This window comes from Dreissena polymorpha, chromosome 3 (assembly GCF_020536995.1).
Source record: "Dreissena polymorpha isolate Duluth1 chromosome 3, UMN_Dpol_1.0, whole genome shotgun sequence".
NCBI lineage: Eukaryota > Metazoa > Mollusca > Bivalvia > Myida > Dreissenidae > Dreissena > Dreissena polymorpha.
Window position 1 is genome coordinate 111,057,591 of NC_068357.1, and position 23,850 is coordinate 111,081,440.

General features: G+C 37.4%; 1 protein-coding gene across 1 annotated transcript in view; it reads right to left on the reverse strand.

Moving 5' to 3' along the window:
- Window positions 1-23,850, reverse strand: part of LOC127871010 (RPA-related protein RADX-like) — a 196,982-nt gene that overhangs the window by 56,510 nt on the left and 116,622 nt on the right. Inside the window, exon 9 of the mRNA XM_052413625.1 lies at window positions 8,431-8,537. Coding sequence (XP_052269585.1) covers window positions 8,431-8,537 — 107 coding nt within the window. The remainder of the gene's footprint in view (window positions 1-8,430; window positions 8,538-23,850) is intronic.

A 23,850-nucleotide genomic window follows, 5' to 3' on the forward strand; every position in this document is an offset into this window, starting at 1 on the left:
TGTGAAAATGATCTGTACCTGCCAAATGATAAATATAAATTATCTCCCTTTAGAGCTTGTTACTTCCCTTGGATTTGTTTTTTTTACCTTTCACCATTCAAAATGTGCAGCTCCTTGAAATACACATGCAAGCCAAATATCAAGATGCTATCTTCAATATTGCAAAAGTTATGGCCAATGTTAAAAGTTTTTGGACGGACGGACAGTTTAACTGCTTTATGCCACCCTACCAGGCATAAAAAGCTAACATATTGTACATACAGAAAACATGCCAAAGAAATATGTCCCACTAAAAAAGGAGTAAAACAGTGCAGTACGACGAGGCGCAGCTGCAGGCCGCTGTTCTTAAAAGAACAAATGTACTATGCAAACGTACCAAAATCGGTTCCCGCTACCGCAATTGTGTTGCTGCGAAGGACTGGTGGGAAGGGGTTAAGCATAGATATCCTGAACTCAAAATAAGACTAGCACAAGAGCTAGGATGATGAGCCACCTCCCGGTTGGCAGGTACTTTACTGACCTTGCCACTATCCTTGAAGGGCTGGACATTGTCCCAGCATCCTGCAAAGATGGGCCGCCAGACCCTGTCATTGGCCTTCCACAGTCATAGTTCAGAAAGTTGTATCATCAGGAGCCTATTCAACCCCAGTAGGATTTGAGGAAAGTGAAAACAAGCACATGGACTGAAGAATTTGCTTTAACACCGGTGAGACATTGTTTCAAGAACAAGTAGCTAGTCTACAAATATAACTCTGATGGTGTGCGTCAACGCTCAGGGCTAGCGTGCGCCACCCATGTTCATTGTTAAGGGGAAAACAAGCAAATCTCTCCATGGATTCAACACCACCGACGCTCTTCCTGGTGCCCGCTGGTTCTATCAAAAGAACGGATGACTGACGATAGTGGAGAGAAGTGGTTTCTCAACATGTTCCTTCCCGCTATTGGTCCAGAGCATCCCCAGTTACTCATTCTGGATGGGCACATCTCGAACGAGACGCTAGGGTTGCTGCAGTGCGCTATGGAGGAGAACATCCACGTGCTAGCATTGCCGCCACACACGACCCACAACCTCCAGCCACTTGAAAGATCTGGTTATGGACCTCTAAACAAGTATTACAACAGTGCTTGTTCAGAGTTCTTGATACAGAATGCACTTAACCTCGTCAATAAGTGGTCATTCCCCTCATTGTTTCACGTTGCTTGGGATAACGCAGTAGTCCAGTCTAACATCAAGAGTGGGTTCTGGGCATGTGGGATTCATCCTCTGAATACTAGTGCAGTCCCTGAAGCTGCCTTCGCGCCAAGTATCCCGAATGATACTCCAGCACCGGCTACAGAGGTCATTGCTCCGTCGACAAGCACGTTGTTGCCTTTACATAAACAGAATAAACTTATGATTTTATAAAATCTTCATTACCCAACCAAGATGTATATATGTGTATGCATCAGTTGCCCCACCCCTGGATCCTCTAGTGAATACATGAAATGCAAACAATTATTTTCAGATCGTAGATTCAGATGGTCTCGAAGTAGCTATTGGTAGTCTACAGCTCTGCCAACTCAATGACTGTCCGAGCCAGTCGTACCGTCATCTCCAAAAGTGGAAGCAGCCATTGAGGCAGCATTTCTGTCAAGTCAAATCAGTCTCAACAAGATGTGTTTGTGAAACACAATGTCCCCCTATATGATGTTTGACATTGTAGGATGACCTTGACCTTGTGAAGGATGACCTTGACCTTGACCTTTCACCACTCAAAATGTGCAGCTCCATGAGATACACATGCATGCCAAATATCAAGTTGCTATCTTCAATATTGCAAAAGTATTCATAAAATAAGCGATTTGGGCCACATATATTTGACCTCTGACCTTGAAGGATGACCTTGTCCTTGACCTTTCACCACTCAAAATGAGCAGCTCCATGAGATGCACATGCATGCCAAATATCAAGTTGCTATCTTCAATATTGCAAAAGTATTCATAAAATGAGCGATTTTGGCCACATATAATTGACCTCTGACCTTGAAAGATGACCTTGACCTTTCACCACTCAAAATGTGCAGCTCCATGAGATACACATGCACGCCAAATATCAAGTTGCTATCTTCAATATTGCAAAAGTATTCATAAAATGAGCGATTTTGGCCACATATATTTGACCTCTGACCTTGAAGGATGACCTTGACCTTGACCTTTCACCATTCAAGATGTGCAGCTTCATGAGATACACATGCATGCCAAATATGAAGTTGCTATCTTCAATATAGCAAAAGTTATTGCAAAATGTTAAAGTTGGCCCAAACAGACAGACCAACAGACCAACAGACAGACCAACAGACAGGGCAAAAACAATATGTCCCCCACTACTATAGTGGGGGACATAAAAATGCAAGGCCATTACCTCTCACCGTCTCCTAACCAGTGAAGAAATCATATCAGAGAAGAAAGCTGCTTTAGCTCTTAAGGAGAAAAAGGCAGAAAAGAAAAGACAAAATAAACTATAGAAAAAAATGAAATTAAAATCCACGTACAGTACAGCCAAAGCGGCACAAACATAATCCGCGGCTACGCCACGGCCAGATTATTAGTCCGCGGTGGCCGAATCGTGTGTTCACGCGGCGTATCGCCGTGGCACTCGGCATCGATCCGCGCAACGACGCCGAGTCTGTATTAACCACGCGTACTTTCGCGGAGTAAATCCGCCGCATACGTACGCGGCGGATCGAGTGAAAAGATATCCACCTACATGTACATACATGTATGTGTAGCGTATAATTAATTACGCACAACTGTTTATTAAGTTTCGTTTGATTATCATTATTAAATTTGTAATCCGAAACACACTTCCGAATTTTAATGCTAACGCGTCCTTTGGCAAATTCTAGCGTCAAATAAACAGTGCTAAAATATCCTTTGTTTCATAAAAAGCGCGCAAAAATTATGCAGACATGTAGAACGTCGTTTGGAAAGTTTGGGTGTATTTTGTGTTGTATAAATACATGAACATCACGTCAGGCGTAAATCGCGTGTTCAGTGGAGAAAAAAACGCCCCGATTAGACGTTATTTCATCATCTCTATAAATAGTATCAAATGCCAAAATGTATTTGATACTTAAGGAAATATCGAGAATGTTTATGTATCGTAAATATTAACCAGCATTTGCTTTAAAACTGGAATATACGGGATTATCGGGTAATTAGTAGCGATATTAACTGTATAATATGAACAAGATAAAACGTGTTTATATACGCATATTCAAACAATAGTTATAATAAGCTGATAATTAACAAAACTACAAATACGTCGTCACCGTCTTGATTATTGATGTGGCTTCAAACTGCTAATTTTCTCAGCTAAAATATAATAGCGGAATAAACATGCAATTAATTTATAAATCCACCATATGCTGGAGCCTTGACCACTTGTATGTGCGAAAACATAATTACGTGACCTTGTTTATGTGTGAAATACATACGCTACGGGCGGGAAACAAACTTAATAATTGGCCAGACACATTAACCATGCTTACATGTATATGCTAATCCAATCCGCGCACAATAAATTTATTATGATTTTAATTATTATTATAACTGTTATTTCAAAATTTGTTAACTACATGTAACTAATAATTAAAAAAAAATAATATTTCATGATCGCATCGACTCGGCATCATGTCGCGGACCGCGTCATGCCTCGGCGGACAGATGCGAAGTTTCGCGGCGAAATGCGACTTGCCGCCGCATACTGACGCGGCTTCAACGACTGACGCGGCATCGACTCGTTTCGCCTTGCCGCCGCGGATCGCGAAATACGTTTGTTCCGCTTTGGCTGTACTGTAGTTGTGGCATTTTACTAACCAGAATTTGCTTAATAGCATAGATATTTTATTTTCGTGGGGCTAGTTAGATGTTAGTAAAACTTACCACCACCAAGAATGTTTTGTTGGATTATTTAGAGTATCTTCTAGGGACATTAACTTCAGTATGTATCCATTAGCTTCCTGTATACCACCTTAATATACAATAAGTGATTACCGAAGATGAAGCCTATATCAATTTTTTAAAATTCATACACGTGTCCGACTTTTACCTTCTTGTTTGAAATTTTCCAAGTCCTGTCCAAGTTTTACCTTCCTTTTCAAGGTCCGCGGTTACGACAGTTGCTTAAAATTTACAATAGATCCGCATATGATTTGTGTGCTCATAACGATAAAATTCTAGGAGAACCGTTTGATGCTTTCGGAAGCCTTTAATAATCCGAAATATCACGTTGTGTAGGTCATTTGAAAACATGGCTATTGATGAGAACTGAAAAGTGTCCGAGTTAACCCGGATTGACCCTATAAGTATCTAAGTACAGTTGTGAGATATAAATCCAAATTCCTCTGAGATTGAAGGATTGCATTTTTAGCAAAAAGGTAAGTTTCAATGCTAGAATAAATGCATCCAAATTTATCATGTTTAAACCTCCATTTTCGTTCTATATTCGTTATCTATCGTTGTAAACGTTACTTTACTATACCCGTCCCAAATAAAAGTCAAAATAGAAGATTTTATTGACTTTAAAATGGTATTAGGTGGATAAGGCAGTGATATGAACAAGTGATTGAATAATGATACAATAAGTGTTTTCACAATAACAATATTTCCAATTGGTATTTAAGTTCTTCTTTTCAAATTTTCAGGATATTTTCCATTTTAAATTTTTTTTTATTGTAATTTATTTTAAATATTTTTGACAGGAAAACATGGAGTTTAAAGTTGTCTTGCATCCAGTTTAATTTCCATTTTCTTTTTATGGTATGAGAACTTTATTTGTGTTTGCCAATCCATACACCATTTTGTTTTATCAAAGTTAACATTGAGACCTAAATTTTTTAAATCATGTACAACAGTTAGTGTTTCATTTAACAATTGTTCTTAGCCGTCTAATAAAATAGTAGTATCCTCCGCTAACTGGGAAAATTTATGTTCAATTCCATGTATTGTTATACCTTTTATATTCTTGTTATCTCTCAATACAAGTGACAAAACTTCAGGGCAGAGGATACAAATATAACATTAGAGGGGATCTCCTTGTCTGCAACCCCTTTCAATAGGGAAGAAATAAAGTTTACTGGTTTTAAACCTTGTTATGCGTGTTAAGTGAAAGCCTTCTCAACATATGTGAAAATTAGCATTTCATACAGCTGTAAAGTTTCCTCGAATACTAGATGATTTAATATTGATGTTAAAAACAACATGTAATAAAAAAAATAACAAAGCATTCTTCACTTTAAATTAAGTTTTACATCATGTTATAAAAGAAAACATCTAAATCATTATTTTTCCTAAATGATAGCGTTTCGGAAAAAAATCCCGGAAAATTATTATTATTTAAAAAACAAAAACCTTAGTCAACGGACAGTACCTTCGTAAAAACTCAATGCACTGGAACAATGCTCAAACTTGATCTGTAAGTCATACTATGTTGACTCACACACCAAAAATCAGGTAATATGCGTTAAGCAAAAAAGTATGAAAAACTGCTATTGTAGAGAATTTTTTAAAGTCCAAGGCCAATAATTCTGCCAAAGAAAAAATCAAAGGACCCAAATGACATTCGAACTTTATCTGTAACTGCTGCAGGTTGACTCGCATACCAAAAATCAAGTTAATATCTTAAAGCCTTTAAGAAATGTTTTCCAAAAAAGTATTATCTCATACATGCCATAATTTTTCAGACCAATTCCGGGACATTGAGCTAAATTGTCCGGGACTTTTGCCGATTTTCCGGGACATGTATAAAATGTAGCGATATTTATAGACATTTGCATTTTTGGTACGTTTTTTTTTGTTTCGCATCGTTAATTGCAAAAGTTCGAAAGCCTATCCGAAATACACTTGATCTATTAACGTCAAATTAAGCATTACTACTTCCGTTACCTTATACAAGCCACGTGTTTTCAGTGTAAGCGTTCTAAACATAGATGGTGACGTCACTGCGTTATTGTTATTAAGACCGGTGTGTAACGCGTAGTTGTTGATACGCCTTTATTCATTTATAACATTTATATAATAAAAAATACAACAATACAGTACCGTTAGATCGTCAACTCAAATCAATTCACAATACATACAACCAATCACAATAAAACAAATACAACAAAACAGTACCGGTAGATCGTCAACTTAAAATCCGGACAGTCACACTGCTTTTAATTTTTTACTCAGCGCTGTTGGACTTCAGATGTGTGAACAACTATCCTTTGCCCTCACGCAGCGGGAAATAATGACGTAGTTGATTAAAGTCAATTAACAACCACATTAAACAATGCCGCCTTTTCGGTTTGACCGCGAACGTGAGAAAATCGATATGATAACAGGACCCCTGTTAATTGATCGATTTTGACACGTAGCGTGGTCTGCCTATTCGGGTAGGCATTGTCATGGAGACGCTGCAGATATACACAGATTCAAGGTGCAGTTAAGCCTAAGATAAGGTACATGTTAAATATGGATTTTGTAAATTCCGGGACATTTGACAGATTTCCGGGACAGCGGGATAAGTTCTTCATTTCCGGGACTGTCCCGGACAATCCGGGACGTATGGCATGTATGATTATCTTAAGAAAATTTCTAAATCCAAGACCCATAACTCCTAAAAACAAGAAACCATCGGAGACAGGTGATGCTCTCCAAAGGTTTTTTTTTCTTGCAATATTGCACTATATATTCAGATAAAAGGAAACGTCTTGAGGGCACAGTAGTTGGGGGAACAATAATTTTTTATAGAAAATTTCAAAGGGCCATAACTCTGTGAAAAATAATCCGACCAGAACCCGCTGATAATATGCACATCTCCTCTTGGTAGTGCAGCTTCCCATAAAGTTTAATTGAATTCCGGTCATTAGTTGCTTAGAAATAGCCAGGCCACAAATTATGCACAGACGGACACACGGACGGACAGACGAAGGGGGGACTATATGCTCCCCCCAAAATAAATTTTGGGGGAGCATAAAAATCAATGGAGCGGAATAAAACTCGAACATGATCTATTACTCATATAGGTAGACTTAATTACCAAAAATCAAAGAAATATTTCAAAACTAAGGAAAAAATCCAAAAAAGAATGCGTGCAGGACAGACTTCTCTTTGCCACTCTGACAGGGAAATGAAAATTAAATTAAGCTCGTTTCTGTCATCAGATGACACAACACAACGATGACTTCCAATTAAGAAACTGCATTATACAATATAAACACTTTTGATGAGGAGGCTATCAAGATTTTAATTGTTACACTGTAGCTCCAATAAAGTGCGGTCCGTTATAACGCTGTGTCCAATATAACGCAGGGGGTGCTTGGATCCCGTTTTTTCTCCAACCTTCCATTTCTGATTCAAATCCATGATATGCAACTTCATAAATTTTCAGAAAATTCAAAGAAGGCGGCGATCACAGCTTGATTGCTTTATCCGTCCGTTTAACTGATTTTAATCGATTGGAAGTAAAACGCCACCCGACAGCTAATTAGTGTTAATCTGTTGTGTAATGTCAATAAAGGTGTGAAAACATGCGAGTCAGTGTTTATTACATGTATTCCCTATCAGAACGGTTCGGTGCGCTAATTTCAATAAGGTAAGTGCAAGCGAGATAATTATAAAATTTAAGTTATTCACAACGATAAAAACCTTCTTACCTTTATTTGATTGCAATCTGACTTTATATAAAAGAAGCAGCTTTGAAATATACTGCGCACAGTATAAAACAAGTTTTTTTGTCATTTCATTATCATTCTAGTATTTAGTCATTTAATTCAGTTTGTGTACGAGACATTAATTAAATAATCCAGATGATTTCATTACATGCTAACGCAGTGTAATTGTTAGCAGAGATTCACTTTCATTTTTGCCCGGTATCAAAAAGTCCCCGAAAAGCACGTTTTTTGCATGACGGCGTATGACGCAATTTGTACATGTATCATATTGCATTCAAGCTAAATTCAAATTCGCTTGTCCAATGAAAGCTCTGCCCCATAATGCACTGTTCTCTTTACACTTCTGAAAAATGGCGTATGCATATAGTTGTGCTTACAAAATTCGTAAACATATTTATCGTCATAAATGTTCAAGATTATTTTTTTTTAAGTGATGTAACTTTATTGGATTATCAGATTAATGTGCACATTAGAAAAGCGGTATGTATCATGTTATCGATACGATTCGGTTTATATGCATGTATTTTCGGATGACAACACAGCATGGTAATACACAGGACCTGTATTATAGGCTATACTATACCTCTTTTTATAGCCCCCTGCAATAAATGAACTCAAAACTTATAACGGGATCCGTTTATAACGCTGTTGCGTGGCTTGGACCCCGTCATCCGCGTTATATTGGAGTTACAGTGTATCATGTAAACTGAACCTACACAAAATAATAAATTACCTCGGCAACTTTGTACAATTGCAGATGGAATGGCTTGCAACTGGTGCCATCTTGTAGCTGTATCCAGCGTCGCACCCAGAAACCACCAGTGTCACGACCAAACTTGTCTAAAAAAACATACCAAAAAGGAAGACAAAGATACAGAGGATGACATTTCTTTTTTATCATAACCATGATAACCAATGGGGTAGAAATAAATTGACCAGGTAAGATTAAGTACAATTTTTTTAACCTAAACACTATGACCCAAAACACACAATTAGACCTGACCACATTGACAAACACTCCATTTGACCTGACCACTATGATAAACACCATTAGACCTGACCACTATGACAAACACACAAATTGACCTGACCTCTATGACAACACATGCCATTTAATCTGCCCACTATGACAAACACACACCATTTGACCTGACCACTTTGACAAACACACACCATTTGACCTGACCACTATGACAAACACATCATTTGAACTGACCACTGTGACAAACACACATTTGACCTGACCACTTTGAAAAACACACCATATGACCTGACCACTTTGACACACAATTTAACCTGACCACTATGACAACACACTCCATTTAATATCACCATTTGACCTCACCACTATGACAAACACACACCATTTGACCTCACCACTATGACAAAAACACACTATTTGACCTCACCTCTTTGAAGAACACACCATTTGACCTCACCACTATGACAAACTCACACCATGTAACCTGACCACTATGACAAACACACACCAGTTGACCTGACTACTATGACAAACACACACCGACTTAGACCACACCACTATGACAAACACAAACCTTATAACCTCACCATAATGACAAACACACACCATTTGACCTCACCACTATGACAAACACACACTTTTTGACCTCATCACTTTTAAGAACAAATATTTGACCTGATCGCCATGACAAACACACATTTGACCTCACCACTATGACAAACGCACACCATTTGACCTGACTACTATGCTAAACACTCACCATAATACCTTACACTAATAACCTGTACACGTAAGTCCAAACTTTTGATTTTCCTCAGACTATAAAAGATAAACCTTTCAATTTTTTCTTTAGGACTGGTAACTTCTATTGTCATTATGTAAGTTGGTAAGATAGGTTCATGAGTTTCATTGTTAAAATGACATTTATGTAAATTAATTATTGATACAATAAAAAATGTACTGCTTTTGTAACAACATTTACATGATTGTATATCCAAAGATTCTTTAGAGATGAAACTACCTATTTCGATCATATTAACATATCTCATAAAACAAATGTACGGTGGCATAAAGGGTAAAGGGGACATAGGAAATGTTTTATTTTATGGTCTCTATGACAAGCCCATGCGATAGCTATGACCTGCGCACCGGATAGCTATGACATGCGCACACTATAGCTATGAAGTGCGCACACGATAGCCATGACGTGCGCACGCCATAGCTATGATGTGCACATGCGATAGCTATGACGTGCGCATGCGATAGCTATGACGTGCGCACACAATAGCGATGACATGCGCACACCATAGCTTTGACGTGCGCATGCGATAGCTATGACATGCGCACGTCATAGCTTACCAATCATAAGAGGTATCAGATCAAAACAGGTAGCGTGTGCGAAAGCAATAATTGACTATCCTTTCACAAGGTTAAGTCATTTACACCAACACTCTTTCAGGGATTGGGCCTATACTGCAGTAACTGCAAATATAGCGACAGTTTATTCCTTTTGATAAAAAACGCCATTTTCAGTACAGAATAGAATGAGAAGAAAGTTCTGTTTTGATTTTTCCTATTAAATTATCTATAACAGTACTAGATCTCTGTATGGTATTAGAAATTTATTGTATTTCTGCGGATACTGTAGTGGTTTGGCGTCTACATTCTGGACGGCGAGATTTATCAAGGTTGGAACGTTTATAGCTGTTTTGTTGACACCACTTACCAGATTAAGTAACCTTTTGAGCCTTGAGCCAAGTTGAGACAATTTTTGTGCTTAGTCTGTTAGAATTTATCAGATTCTATATGCTCTTATATGAAAATTTCATGTGCACATGATGACATGTCTTATTAGTTATTACACTTTCTTCTGGTGTTAAAAGATTTAAAATACTTAAATACAATTAAGTGCTGCTTATTAAAATATTATTATATTTTTTCACAGAAAAATTCCAGCCACTTAAAATGTGGTAAAAAAAGAGAAATATCTATGGTCAAAAAAGGTACAGAGTGCTGCTAAAAAGGGGCAGGGGGGAAAGCCGCACCAGTAAGGTGAAATTTAGTGAAAGGTAGAAAATTAAAATAGGTTTAGCTTTAGCTGGCAAAATCCTTCCGTAATTAAATAAGAGATAGAGTTGCTGTTCATGCCTTCTGCAGAAGTAACCAGTCTAATACCGCATCTGTTGAAGTGTCAAATGCCTTAACAGAATTGTGCTCTAAATGAAGAGCAATCGTCAGGGAGTAAAGAGACCAGGCTTCAAACCTGGAAATTTATCTGCAGAAAGAACGTCGAAAAAAGTTGAACTTGGTTGGATGGATTAAAACGAGAAGTCAAAGAGCCATAAACAAGTGAGGCAGACAGGTGGGGGAGGCATTTGACACCTGACTATTGATAAAACACTGGCTGTCCAGACACTGTAAGACCATGCTAAAGATACCTTTTACCCTTCCGGCATTTCAAATCGTGGATCAATTGACACATTTTACATAGAAATCCGAAACTTTCAGGGAATGCCGATAGAAATAGATATGACAATCAATGATCTCTACATCGCGTCATAATTGAAGATCCTCAGGAAGTATATGTATACCAACAAAAAGACAGAAAAGTTTGTGATAGAAGTAATTATGAGTCATTGTGCTTATACTGGAGTTAAAGATAATACATGGTTGATGCCGGGATGAAAAAAGTTTATCCAGCGAGGCTTAGAAAATTAAAATAGGTTGAGCTTTAGCTATCCCTATTTTTGTTTTCATGACAGACCTGAGGAATTTTCTACTTCCCAGTTCAAACTATGTGTTATATGTAACCAGTTTCCAGAAAATTGCATTTTGTAAGCACTTTAATTAAATATTAGCTTAAAAGTGTATGTTTAACGACAAGTTTATTACTCTTTTTTGAAGTCTGTTTGTTTTTTCAATTTTTTATTACATGAAGGGATAAAACAAATCCGTAAAATGTTGGCCAGTTGTCAACTATGCAGGCATCTATGGCTATCTGATTGACACGCCATGCCAATACACGCGCGAGAAAATGAGAGCAGTGAAATCTCTAGATGGGTACAATTACTTTATCTCTGGACATGTGCAAACGTGCTATTGTAACAGAATGAGTGAGGACGTTCCTGTGTGCTATCTAAAAGCCAAATTTGCATCTTAGCAGAGGGTGAACGACAAACAGCATGACCCATGGGTCTGCCTCAACAAAGAGAAGGGATATGTTGTGGCTGCACATTGCATCTGCAAAGCAGGGTGAGTATTGTTATACTAAAATGTTGTAAACCATAGTAAAACAAGACTATTGCCAAGCAATATATGTCCTCTACCGGCGCCACCATTGTCAGAATTTTTTGTTGTTGTTGCCATAACAACTATAATTCTTGATGTTGGAACGAAATGAAAAGACGTGCATAATCTCAATATTGCCATCTGACCATGTTTCAAGTTTCATTTAAAAATATGAAGAACTTTTAAAATATCGCAGGATCCAGAATAGTGTGACAGACAGACAGACTCACAGAGTGAAACCGGTAGGGGACAATAAGCATGGTTTTAAAATGATGTCCACCATAGCAAAATAAGCATGATTTATTTTTTCACCTTTCTTGATAAATGTCATTAATATTTTGTGAGATTCTAACTTGTTTACAAAAAATCTTTCTTTCAGATTGGAAGAGGCATGAAGTCACATTGCTGCAATGTTGTTCAAGGTCGAAGCAGTTGGCAGGTTTAATTAGCAAGGAGTCCAAGACAAGTTTAGCATGCTCTTGGAACAGATCGTGGCGTAAAAAGGTAAGTTAACTGTTAGGCCTTTATTGAAATGAAACATTGTAATGTTTATTATTTAAGGGTGCAGTATCGCTATTACTTCACATTAAAATGCAAAGATACAAATTAAGGAAGAAAAAAGACATCCTATTTAATGAGCAATATTTGTTTTTAAGGTCACTGCTCATTGAATGGTTGACATTGATTTCACCAAACCAAAATATGGAAAAAAGACCAAGCGAAAGGTCAACCAAAGAAAGCCAGTGGAGGTAGCAGGACTCACTGCAGAAGAACAGAAGAGGGCCCTCAAAGAACTGAGGATTTGTCCAACTGCAGGTTGTCTGTTTAAAGGAGTCTGACACAGACAGTGCATCAAAAGACGAAGATCTTCCCCCAGTAAGTTTGCGCTTAAATGAATATTAACCATTTTGTTAACGTAATTGTACAATAATTTCAAATATTTAATTTGCCACATAAAGATTTATGTGAATAAAGTTTGGTAATGTACAAATATGATGCAAATATGATATGATTTCAGTTTATTTTTTTGCCCCCCAAAATAATTCTTCATCATCCTGGTTTTGAGTGACATAACCAAATGGGCACACTCAACACTCAAAGTCAGTGTTAACCGTCTGATAAATAGAAAACACAATTATTTAAATTTGCGCGTTGTTCAATAAGTCATGTTTTGAAATGCTTTTTCAGCTATTGACATGTTACCGTCAACTAAGTCACGAGGAGTGTACTGGGAAAATGTTTGACTGTCGATGTGCGGATTTCGTGAAAGATTTTTCAGTCACTGAAGTCCAGTGTGAAAACCTCCAAAAAATGATGCCCTGCCAAAGCCAGAGTTTGCTGTGAAAAAAATTATGAAGGGACAGATAACTGCTTCAATTGTGCATGATTACAAGACATTGAGATTGACAACCTCACGCGAGAACGTATTGAATAAAATATGGAAAGTGAAGCACACCAATCTTTCAAAGGTTGAAGTGGTTGCTTTTGGAAATAAATACGAGCAAGAAGCGAAGAACATGTACGCTGCGCAAAAGGAAAAAGTGCATGAACTGTTTAAAGTAAGTGACTATAGTTTGATTGTGGATAGGCACTTTCCTATTTTTGCAGCAACACCAGATGGACTTCGATCATGTGCCTGCCCTGCATGGTGATGGACTGCTAGAAGTCAAATGCTCATACAAGCATAAGGAGTTAAGTGCGACGGACATTTTGGATGTAGACACTGGGTTTTAGTTGGAAAAGGAATCTCTCCATTTGAAAAGAAATCAACGTTACTACACGCAGATACAATTTCAGATGCGTGTGTGCAAAAAGAGCATTTTGCAACTTTGTTGTGTATTTACATAGAGGTGTTCATGTACAGACAGTCCAGTATGATTGAGAGTTTGTTGAAGGTTTAGTGTTTCAATGTACATCCTTTGCTTTGGATGAACTTGTGCCAGTTATTGTCCAACAAAAGTTGTATCAAGAAAAACACAATAGCATGAAAAGTTGTTTTCTCTTTATTTAATTTTACAACAGAATTTGCATTTTAATAAGAACATTATAACAATTGAATGAATGTAAATTATTATGCTTAACTGTTACTTTATGTTTTTGTTGTGTTCTCTGTAAATAAAATGATTAAATATCATTGAGTATTAGCTCGCATATTTGATGCTGCCTGTCACATATTTAGAAACTACTTAGAATGTCCAGGCCCCATTTAGGTGAGCGATAGTAGGCCTTTTAGACCCTCTTGTTTTCTTGCTTTCAAATGTAAAGAATGAGCAGCAGTCACATGATTTTATGTGATCATCCGGTATGCAAGAATAAATGGGAAGATAGCGTCTGGCAGCTATCAACAGAAAACTATTATTTTGAAGAAGGCATCACTGGCAAATATTCTCATCACTCATCATTTGATGATTTCATTTTGATGTGTTTGTTCTTTTTCTATGCATGTTTATTTGTGTTCATATTTTTAAGGCAGCAAATTATCAGAATTTTAGTCTAAATCTCATAACATGAAATATATCCCTTTTTTTTTAAACAAGGTCCCATAACTCTTGCCTATTGCTTGTCTCCACAATAAATGGACAGGAGCTTGCCATATTAATAACTATTAACACCTTTAAAAACTATTTTAATCAACGAAATAAAATCTGACATGATATGAATGCAGCCCACATGAGAAGGCCTACGCTTTCTGCATGGGACTGAAAATCCAATAATGGGAAATGTGCTTCTCTGATTGTTACCCGGACTTTAAATTGATTCACAACAGTTGAAATAAACTGGTCCTAAGCCAACATTAATTTCTTATTATAACATGAATGACTTGATAATAAAAGACAGATTTTACATTAGAGGATATTGCTCCCAATCTCAGGTTCAGGTATAATAAATATCATGTAAAAGACAAAGTTAAGGTGGACCATCTTCAGAACTCAAAAGGCCTGAAGTGCTTTTCACCTTTTATGTTTAGATTTTTGAAACTTTTTTAACCAACAACACATTTCTGTAGTCAATTGATTATAATCTGGCTTGTGTGAAACAATGAATCATGAGGAATATTTTGCAGAAAGCACTTACTAAAAAAAGTAATGACAAAAGACTTTTCCATGTAGGTTGAAAGCACTGACCAGTCGCCAAATCAGAGACTGCTCCATCACCTAGTTTTTTTTCTATTATAAAACCCTCATTCAATTACTGCGATAAACAGTATCTGATTGGCGGATCTGTCAGTTTGATTGAAAGTTGGTGATTGGTCAACTTAACACTCATTCACAGTTGTTGAAGAAGTTTGAACACCTGACTTAAAGACAAATAAACAAACAGATCTGGATTTATATGGAAATTTCTCTCCTTAAAGAAGGCAAGGTAATCTTAATAATATTAAGATTATGATTTGTTTTTATACCAGTAATGTGTATTTTTGTTGATAAAAACAAGAAACAAGACACATACCGTATTTTACCATGTATAGCGTGCTACCATGTATAACGCGCATGCGATTTTTTAAAGCCAAAATGGAGGAAAAAAAAGAATTCAAGACCAAAAACCTGAAAACTTGGCCGAAAATGGCCGCCATTCTTATATTGCGCAATTATTTAATCTGAGTTTTTCGGGGGCTTATTATTTTGTTTTAAAGTAGGGAGCGTTTATACGATCAGGAGGGTGGGTTGCATAGCACTATATTTTCGACAATTTTTAAGATTATTCTCTCGAGAACACTGATATGTCCTTATTGCCGCCCACTGCACGTGTTTTTTCAAGACCCCTGCGCATTAAATTCGAACCACTATTACCTATTCCTCACATTTTAACAGTGTAACATTTTCATTACCTGCCGCTCACAACATCGTATGACATCTACTTCTGCAGACCCGCAACATTGCAATGTCCAATTTTACACAAATCGTCCATGGATCCCATTTTATTTTTCATCGCCTTAAATATTTCCCCATTAAGAGATGCTCCCCATTAATTCCAGTTTGACCCAGTATTTCGCGCCTTCACTGCGTCTAGTTAATAAGTATTTATAGTGAGACAAACAATACACCCGAACGCTCAATTCCATACAGTTGGTGTTATCAGCGTTAAGCCATTTGACAAATATCATTTGTTTGTCTCTATTGAAAGAAAATAAAACTAGTCTATATCTCTATTGTTGGTTTGTAACCTACGTAGTATACCCGCACAGTAGCATATTAATGCAGAGATCGGAAAATTATTGATAAATGTATTCGTCGTTTCAATGCTTAGGGCCGAGTAATTTCGGCAAATCGGAACTCAACTTACGTAAAACACTTGCTCAATTAACCGTTGAACTCCACCTCCGTTCTCTGCAAAAGGTTCGAAGGCGGAGCTTTGCACGTGCTATTATTTAATTGGACGATTGCCATTGAGGAAGAAAAACACGATTGGTTCGGCATGTTGATTGCTAGACAAAGGAAGCCAATTTTGTCGGCGAGAAACTTGTCGCTTTATTGCTGCAGACAGGAAGCGGCTTTCCTTTGATGACGTCAAACTGTTAATTCACATAGAGTGCAAATTTTCGGAATTGCTAACATTAAACTTTGGATTAAATTATCAAAATAAAGCAAAAGCGAAGTTGAGAAATATGATTGAAATAATTAGCCTCAGTTCAAATAAGACGTTTTGCGTTGTAAATCAACAAGTTTTCATGACAACAAAAACTTTAACAAACACTACCGCGACGCACGGGGATCGATATACCTCGATTTTTTTTAATGAACAATCAATGAAGAAGTGTGAAAACACCAACAAAGACATTTTTTTCCTCTTTTAATTTTTGTCAAAACTGTTACTACCCCGTTCATTCCTAACCTTTCCAGCTATTTGTTGTTTCGACAACGGCCCCTCCAGTCTATTACATTATAGGGTGTAGTTTTCTTCAATAAAAAAATGGCGGCAATTGTGAAGATTTACCATTATGAAATGGATTTTTTGCAATTTAGCAACCAGGAAAGCGTTGTGTCAATGTATTACGCGCACTGAATTTTTGTTTTGAAATTTGAAGGTAAAAAACTGCGCGCTATGCATGGTAAAATACGGTACAAGTGGGTTGGAAACCATTTCAGACAAAGTATTTCATGCTTATGGATGGTCAAAGAGGATGATGAAGTTTGCCTGTTGATCAGTGTTCAGGATTTGTTGTTCATCCAAGATGAAGAAGAACGCCTAGTCAGCTGTCTGCAAGGGTTCACAAGAGATTGGTTACAGACATTTTTGCAGTATGTACAAGCTTTTTGAAAAGCGCAATTACAATTTATATGTATACCATGTGGCAAATAATAGATACGAGTATATAGATGGAACTATTCGTCGGTATACCCACGCATCCAAAAGATAAAATCCTATAATTATGGACACATGCTAATAACATCCTATCATTGGTGGTAAATCAGTGTTACGGTTACGAACTTTTCAATTAATTTTGACATTGACATAAAAGGACCCAGGAGAACCAATTATAAGCAATTACGGACGAAATGGGGGTTAATAAAGGTGAGTAAACTTTTTCCTACTTCATTTCTAAGAAATATTTTGTTCTGTTAAATTCAAAATGGCAAGTGAAAGAATGCCAAGTCCCAGGCATAGTGGAGGGAATTATAGAGAGCGCAAGTTAGATTTATTGAAGATTTCTTTGAGGGATTTAGAAAATCCATGGAATTTATTTTTAGGCGTTATTTAGTTCAGAAGATTCAGTCATTTTGCAGTGGTTGCGAAAGCTTGGAATACTTTCCTCATTTGTGACAAAATGCAGACGGTGTAGTTTGCGGAAGAGAGATGACTGTTAAGATAAGAACTGTGAGAAAAGGAGGTGAAAATTTTCGATGTAAGAACAATCATATTCACGTAAGAGCAGTATTCACAAACTCTTTTTTTAGAAGACCAGACTTGAAATCCAAGATTGTCTTGTATTCATCAAAAGCTTGACAAGAGTTCACTGTATCTGAGAGCCAAGTTCAGTGGAATGGACTATAAGAAAACGGCAGTCAAATGGGCATCGTACATGGGAGAACTGTTAAAAGAACATTTCTAAAGGCACACTAGAGAACTGGTTCTTTCTGGAGAAATGGAGATCGAGGAATCACTGTTTGGACGGCGAGTCAAGTACCACAAGGGGAACCCAAACAAGGGAATGAAAGTATGGATATTTGGAATGTTGGACAACGTGATATTGTACCCAGTTGCGGACAGAAGTAAAGAAACATTGCTGCCATTAATCATTCGCCGCGTGGAGAAGGGTTCCGCTATCTACAGTGATGGCTGGTTGGCATACATCGATCTGAATGAACTAGGATATCGAAATTGCTTAATTACACCTTCAAAAAGGAAATACCTCGATATTGCAACAGGCCAGACCATCTCTGTCAATACCAACAAAATTGAAGGGGCGTGGAAGCATGCCAAGGACCATTTTCGCAGGATCGTGGGGACAAAATTGGGGCAGATTGAGAGCCATTTGGCAGAGATTATGTGGCGAGTTCAAACAAAGGGGGATGTTTACCAAAAATGCGGAGAGCTGCTGGCAGAAGTCTATCCGCTCGTGACCGCCACAGATTATCAGTATACAACTCCACTATTTGATTCTAGTAAAGGGCCTCCTCCTCAGGGAGATTGTGAACATGGTGAAGATGAAGGACCGACAACAGATGAAGATGGTGCGACAAGATTATGCCAATGTAAAGCAGGGCTGACACTTTGTCCTCATGGTTAAGTGACGCAAAATGACAATTGCCAAAGTGAGGAACAACAGTTACTGGCAACAGAATGGGGAATCAAAATACTGTAATCATTTCATCTGACAGCGAGGACATGGATAATAAATTACAGCCTGAAAGTCAAGAACAAGGACCATCTACCTCAAGAAAAGGCCCAAACATAAATAACAAGATGTGTTTGTGAAACACAATGTCCCCCTATATGATGTTTGACCTTGTAGGATGACCTTGACCTTGTGAAGGATGACCTTGACCTTTCACCACTCAAAATGTGCAGCTCCATGAGATACACATGCATGCCAAATATCAAGTTGCTATCTTCAATATTGCAAAAGTATTCATAAAATAAGCGATTTGGGCCACATATATTTGACCTCTGACCTTGAAGGATGACCTTGACCTTGACCTTTCACCACTCAAAATGTGCAGCTCCATGAGATACACATGCATGCCAAATATCAAGTTGCTATCTTCAATATTGCAGAAGTATTTATAAAATAAGCGATTTGGGCCACATATATTTGACCTCTGACCTTGAAGGATGACCTTGACCTTGACATTTCACCACTCAAAATGTGCAGCTCCATGAGATACACATGCATGCCAAATATCAAGTTGCTATCTTCAATATTGCAAAAGTCTTCATAAAATGAGCGATTTTGGCCACATATATTTGACCTCTGACCTTGAAGGATGACCTTGACCTTGACCTTTCACCACTCAAAATGTGCAGCTTCATGAGATACACATGCATGCCAAATATGAAGTTGCTATCTTCAATATAGCAAAAGTTATTGCAAAATGTTAAAGTTGGCGCAAACAGACCAACAGACCAACAGACAGACCAACAGACAGACAGACAGGGCAAAAACAATATGTCCCCCACTACTATAGTGGGGGACATAAAAAGGAAATGTACCAACAAAACTGACAATGTATGCCATCCAGAGGGTTACAGACAACTTAAACAGGAAGGAAAGAAAGTAAACAAGCGCCGACCAGCCTCAAACCAATATACGAAGTCAGCATTTAAATATGACTTTGGCTCAGAAGACGACAACTTCGTGTAAATAATAACTGTGGATATAGCTGTAAATAATAAAACAATACAACTTTGCAATCATTTTGGTATAACAAATTTAATTATACGCCTTTGAAAATATTTACATGGAATAATGTTTTTTGTTATACCACTGTTCTTTCACAATAATGGCAGCTGTGGAAGTCAGAGACTCCCCTACAGCAACAGAGGGTCCCTGTAAATGAAAGCCACCATCGACCAGCAAAACAGTACTTTACAAGGTCAGCGACATCTATTTTACTTCAAAGAAATTGGAAGCACAGAAGCTGATGGATGCATCGGAGATTGTAGCTACTCCAACTGTGCGCAGAGCAAATGGCACAAAAGCTACACAACCAGACTTTCTTGCATTCTGCAAACAGGCAAGTAATGCCATCCTTAAAAATTATTTTGTTTGGCATAACCCGACCGACCCACTAAAATCGGCCCGACTGAATTAATTTTTTTTTACTTTCCAAAAAAAAATTTTTTTTTGCTCGCCTCAAATTCTTTCTGCTAAATTTTTCCTTTCCCCTTTTTATCCTTTCCAGTTATTTGCGTCAATTAAGTGAATGCTCTTTCAATGATATCTAGAATAGCAATGAACAAAACGCGTACCGGTATTTATTTGAGTTGCCTATTTATATGACATATGCATATGCGATTAATTAGACTTTAAATACAATTACACCGCTCCTGCTTTTTCTCGTATCCTTTTAATTAAAATACGCTGCTGTCGTTCAGGATAGTTTGGTAGTAAAAAACAAATTTATTAATTATCACCGTTCAATTTAATTCGGAAATTGGCAGAGATGTGTAATATTATCGCCATATAACTAATTATTTAATTATCACTCTTTAATTCAGATCAGTAAATATTAGGTAGAAAGATAAAAAGTGGTCAGCTTAGGAATATTTATTGATGGGTATTGTCACGTTTTGTTTCATTTGTTTATCTCTTTATACGACTTTGCGACCAGCCGCTATTTTGAAGGCAGATTGCGATATTAAATGTGTATTCAAATTATACAACATCTGTGCATGAATGACCCAATATTATCCGATGGCTCCACCTGTTCCCAAGTTTCATTCAACAACTTTATGTCATGTGTAAGCGAGCTCAATGTTGATTGGCCAGCTACCATGTGCACTTCAATAACAATATGGTCAAGCGATGTCTAATCGGGTACAGACTGGGTTTCGTTAACTGTTCGAATTGGCAACACTTTCATTGAAACAAAGAGACAGATATAGAAAACCAGTCCGGATTAAAATGGTGGATGTTTTCAACGAAATTTTACTAGATTTTCGCATTGTTGCAGTTTAGATTTTTCTTGAGCCAAATTCTCAATATTTACGCAAATGGCGAACGCCTGCGGGAGCATTGCGAACGTGTTATTATTGGAATAAATGCTCACATTACAGGGCTCGCGCTGTCGTTCGCCATTTGCGAAATATAGCGAATTTGGCAAAGAAAAATATAATTTGCCAATATGCTAAAATTTGATTAAATTTCATTGAAAACATCCGCCATTTTAATCCGGATTGTTTTTTTAAAACTATTTTTCTCTTTGTTTCCATTAATATTTTGAAGCGCATATGGTAGCTGGCCAATCAACATTGAGTTCGCTATCGGGTAATATTGGGTCATTCATGCGCAGATAATGGAATACACAGTTGATATTGTCGTCTGCCTGCAATATAACGTCCGATGGCAAAAGTTGTATAAAAAATAAGCAAATGAAAAGAAGCGTAACACTCAAACAAGAGCACCGCCTTGCGGGTGCAGACCGCTCATCTATTTTCTTTTTAAAGGTGAAGGGACTCTCATTTTCAATCACAAAGGAGGGAGGAGTGGAGTGAAGAGGGGTGTATAGTGTGGGGTTGTGGACATTTATTACATTATCTTCCAAAAAGCGAAAAAAAAAAAAAAAAAACAAACAAATCCGGGGGGGGGGGGGGGGGGGGGGGGGGGGTTGGGGGGGGCGATGGGGGGGGGGGGGTTTGGGTGCGATGGTTGGACGGTATTTCAAACATAACCATTTTTAAAAAAAAAATGGGGGGGGGGGTATAGTGTGAGGGTGTGGTGGTAATTTGTGAGATGATCTTAAAAAAAAAAAAAAAAAAAAAAAAAAAAAAAAAAAAAAATTAGGGGGGGGGGGTGGGGTGGGGGGGGGGGGGTATAGTGTGAGGGTGTGGTGGTCATTTGTGAGATGATCTTAAAAAAAAAAAAAAAAAAAAAAAAAAAAAAAGGGGGGGGAGGGGGGGGAGGGGGGAGGGGGGGAGGGGAGGGCACGGGGGATGGTTTGGGTGGAGTCTATTGTGGTATGTCAGGTAAGAGTAGTTTCATCAAAGTATCAATCAAATCTAATCATAAATAAAGAAGTTATGGCAATTTTAGCAAAATTTAATAATTTGACCTTGAGAGTCAAGGTCATTCAAAGGTCAAAGTAAAATTAAAGTTGCCAGGTACAGTAACCTCATGATAGCATGTAAGTATTTGAAGTTTGAAAGCAATAGCCTTGATACTTAAGAAGTAAAGTGGATCGAAACACAAAATTTAACCATATATTAAAAGTTACTAAGTCAAAAAAGGGCCATAATTCCGTAACAATGACAACCAGAGTTATGCAACTTGTCCTTTTACTGTACCCTTATGATAGTTTGTGAGTGTTCCAAGTATGAAAGCAATATCTATGATACTTTAGGGGTAAAGTGGACCAAAACATAAATCTTAACCAAATTTTCAATTTTCTAAGTATAAAGGGCCCATAATTCCGTTCAAATGCCAGTCAGAGTTACATAACTTTGCCTGCACGGTCCCCTTATGATAGTTCATAAATCTTGCAAGTATGAAAGCAATAGCTTTGATACTGTAGGAATAAAGTGGACCTAAACACAAAACTTAATCAAATTTTCAATTTTCTAAGTATAAAAAGGGCACATAATTCTGTCAAAATGCCAGTCAGAGTTACATTACTTTGCCTGCACAGTCCCCTTATGATAGTTAGTAAGTGTTGCAAGTATGAAAGCAATAGCTTTAATGCTTAAGGAATAAAATGGACCTAAACACAAAACTTAACCAAAATTGTCAATTTTCTAAGTATAAAAAGGGCACATAATTCTGTCAAAATGCATGCCAGAGTTATCTAAATTTGCCTGCCCAGTCCCCTCATGATAGTAAGTAAGTGTACCAAGTTTGAATGCAATAGCATTGATACTTACTGAGAAAAGTGGAACTAAACGCAAAACTTAACCAAAATTTTCAATTTTTTAAGTATAAAAAGGGCACATAATTCTGTCAAAATGCACGCCAGAGTTATCTAACTTTGCCTGCCCAGTCCCCTCATGATAGTAAGTAAGTGTACCAAGTTTGAATGCAATAGCATTGATACTTTCTGAGAAAAGTGGACCTAAACGCAAAACTTAACCGGACGCCGACGCCAACGCCAACGCCAACGCCAACGCCGACGCCGACGCCAAGGTGATGACAATAGCTCATAATTTTTTTTCAAAAAATAGATGAGCTAAAAATTATTTTTAAGCTGATCACTTTACAACTTTCTACCGTCTATTGATCTGAATTAAAGGATGATCATTAAATAATTAGTTACATGTCGAAGATGTTACACCTTTCTGTTCTTGATTGAAATTAAAATGTTATAATTACTTCGTTGTTTTTTACTCACAAACTATGCTATTGTTAAGTAATATGTCAACCAAATAGTATATTAATTACGTATTTGCTAGGTTACTTGTTTTCATTTTTTGTAGTCAAACGATATGCACATTTTATTTCATGTGTAAAATGCGTACAATTTTTCGGACTCTCGTTTTCGGATAAAGTATTTTTCGTCGATTATATTATATTTTTCGATGTTCTTTATAAAAATATAGACTTACGAATACACGTGCGGTGATACGGACGGTGCAGAAAAATCTTTACCAATTTCCTTTCATGCGTCAGAAGACTTGGAGCTTTATTTGATAATTACCTTTCAGTTTGGTATATGTCGGAGTTCAATGTCAGAAAAAAAGACCTACCTACCTACCAACCCAAATTTACCTGGGTCGGGTTATGCCAAACAA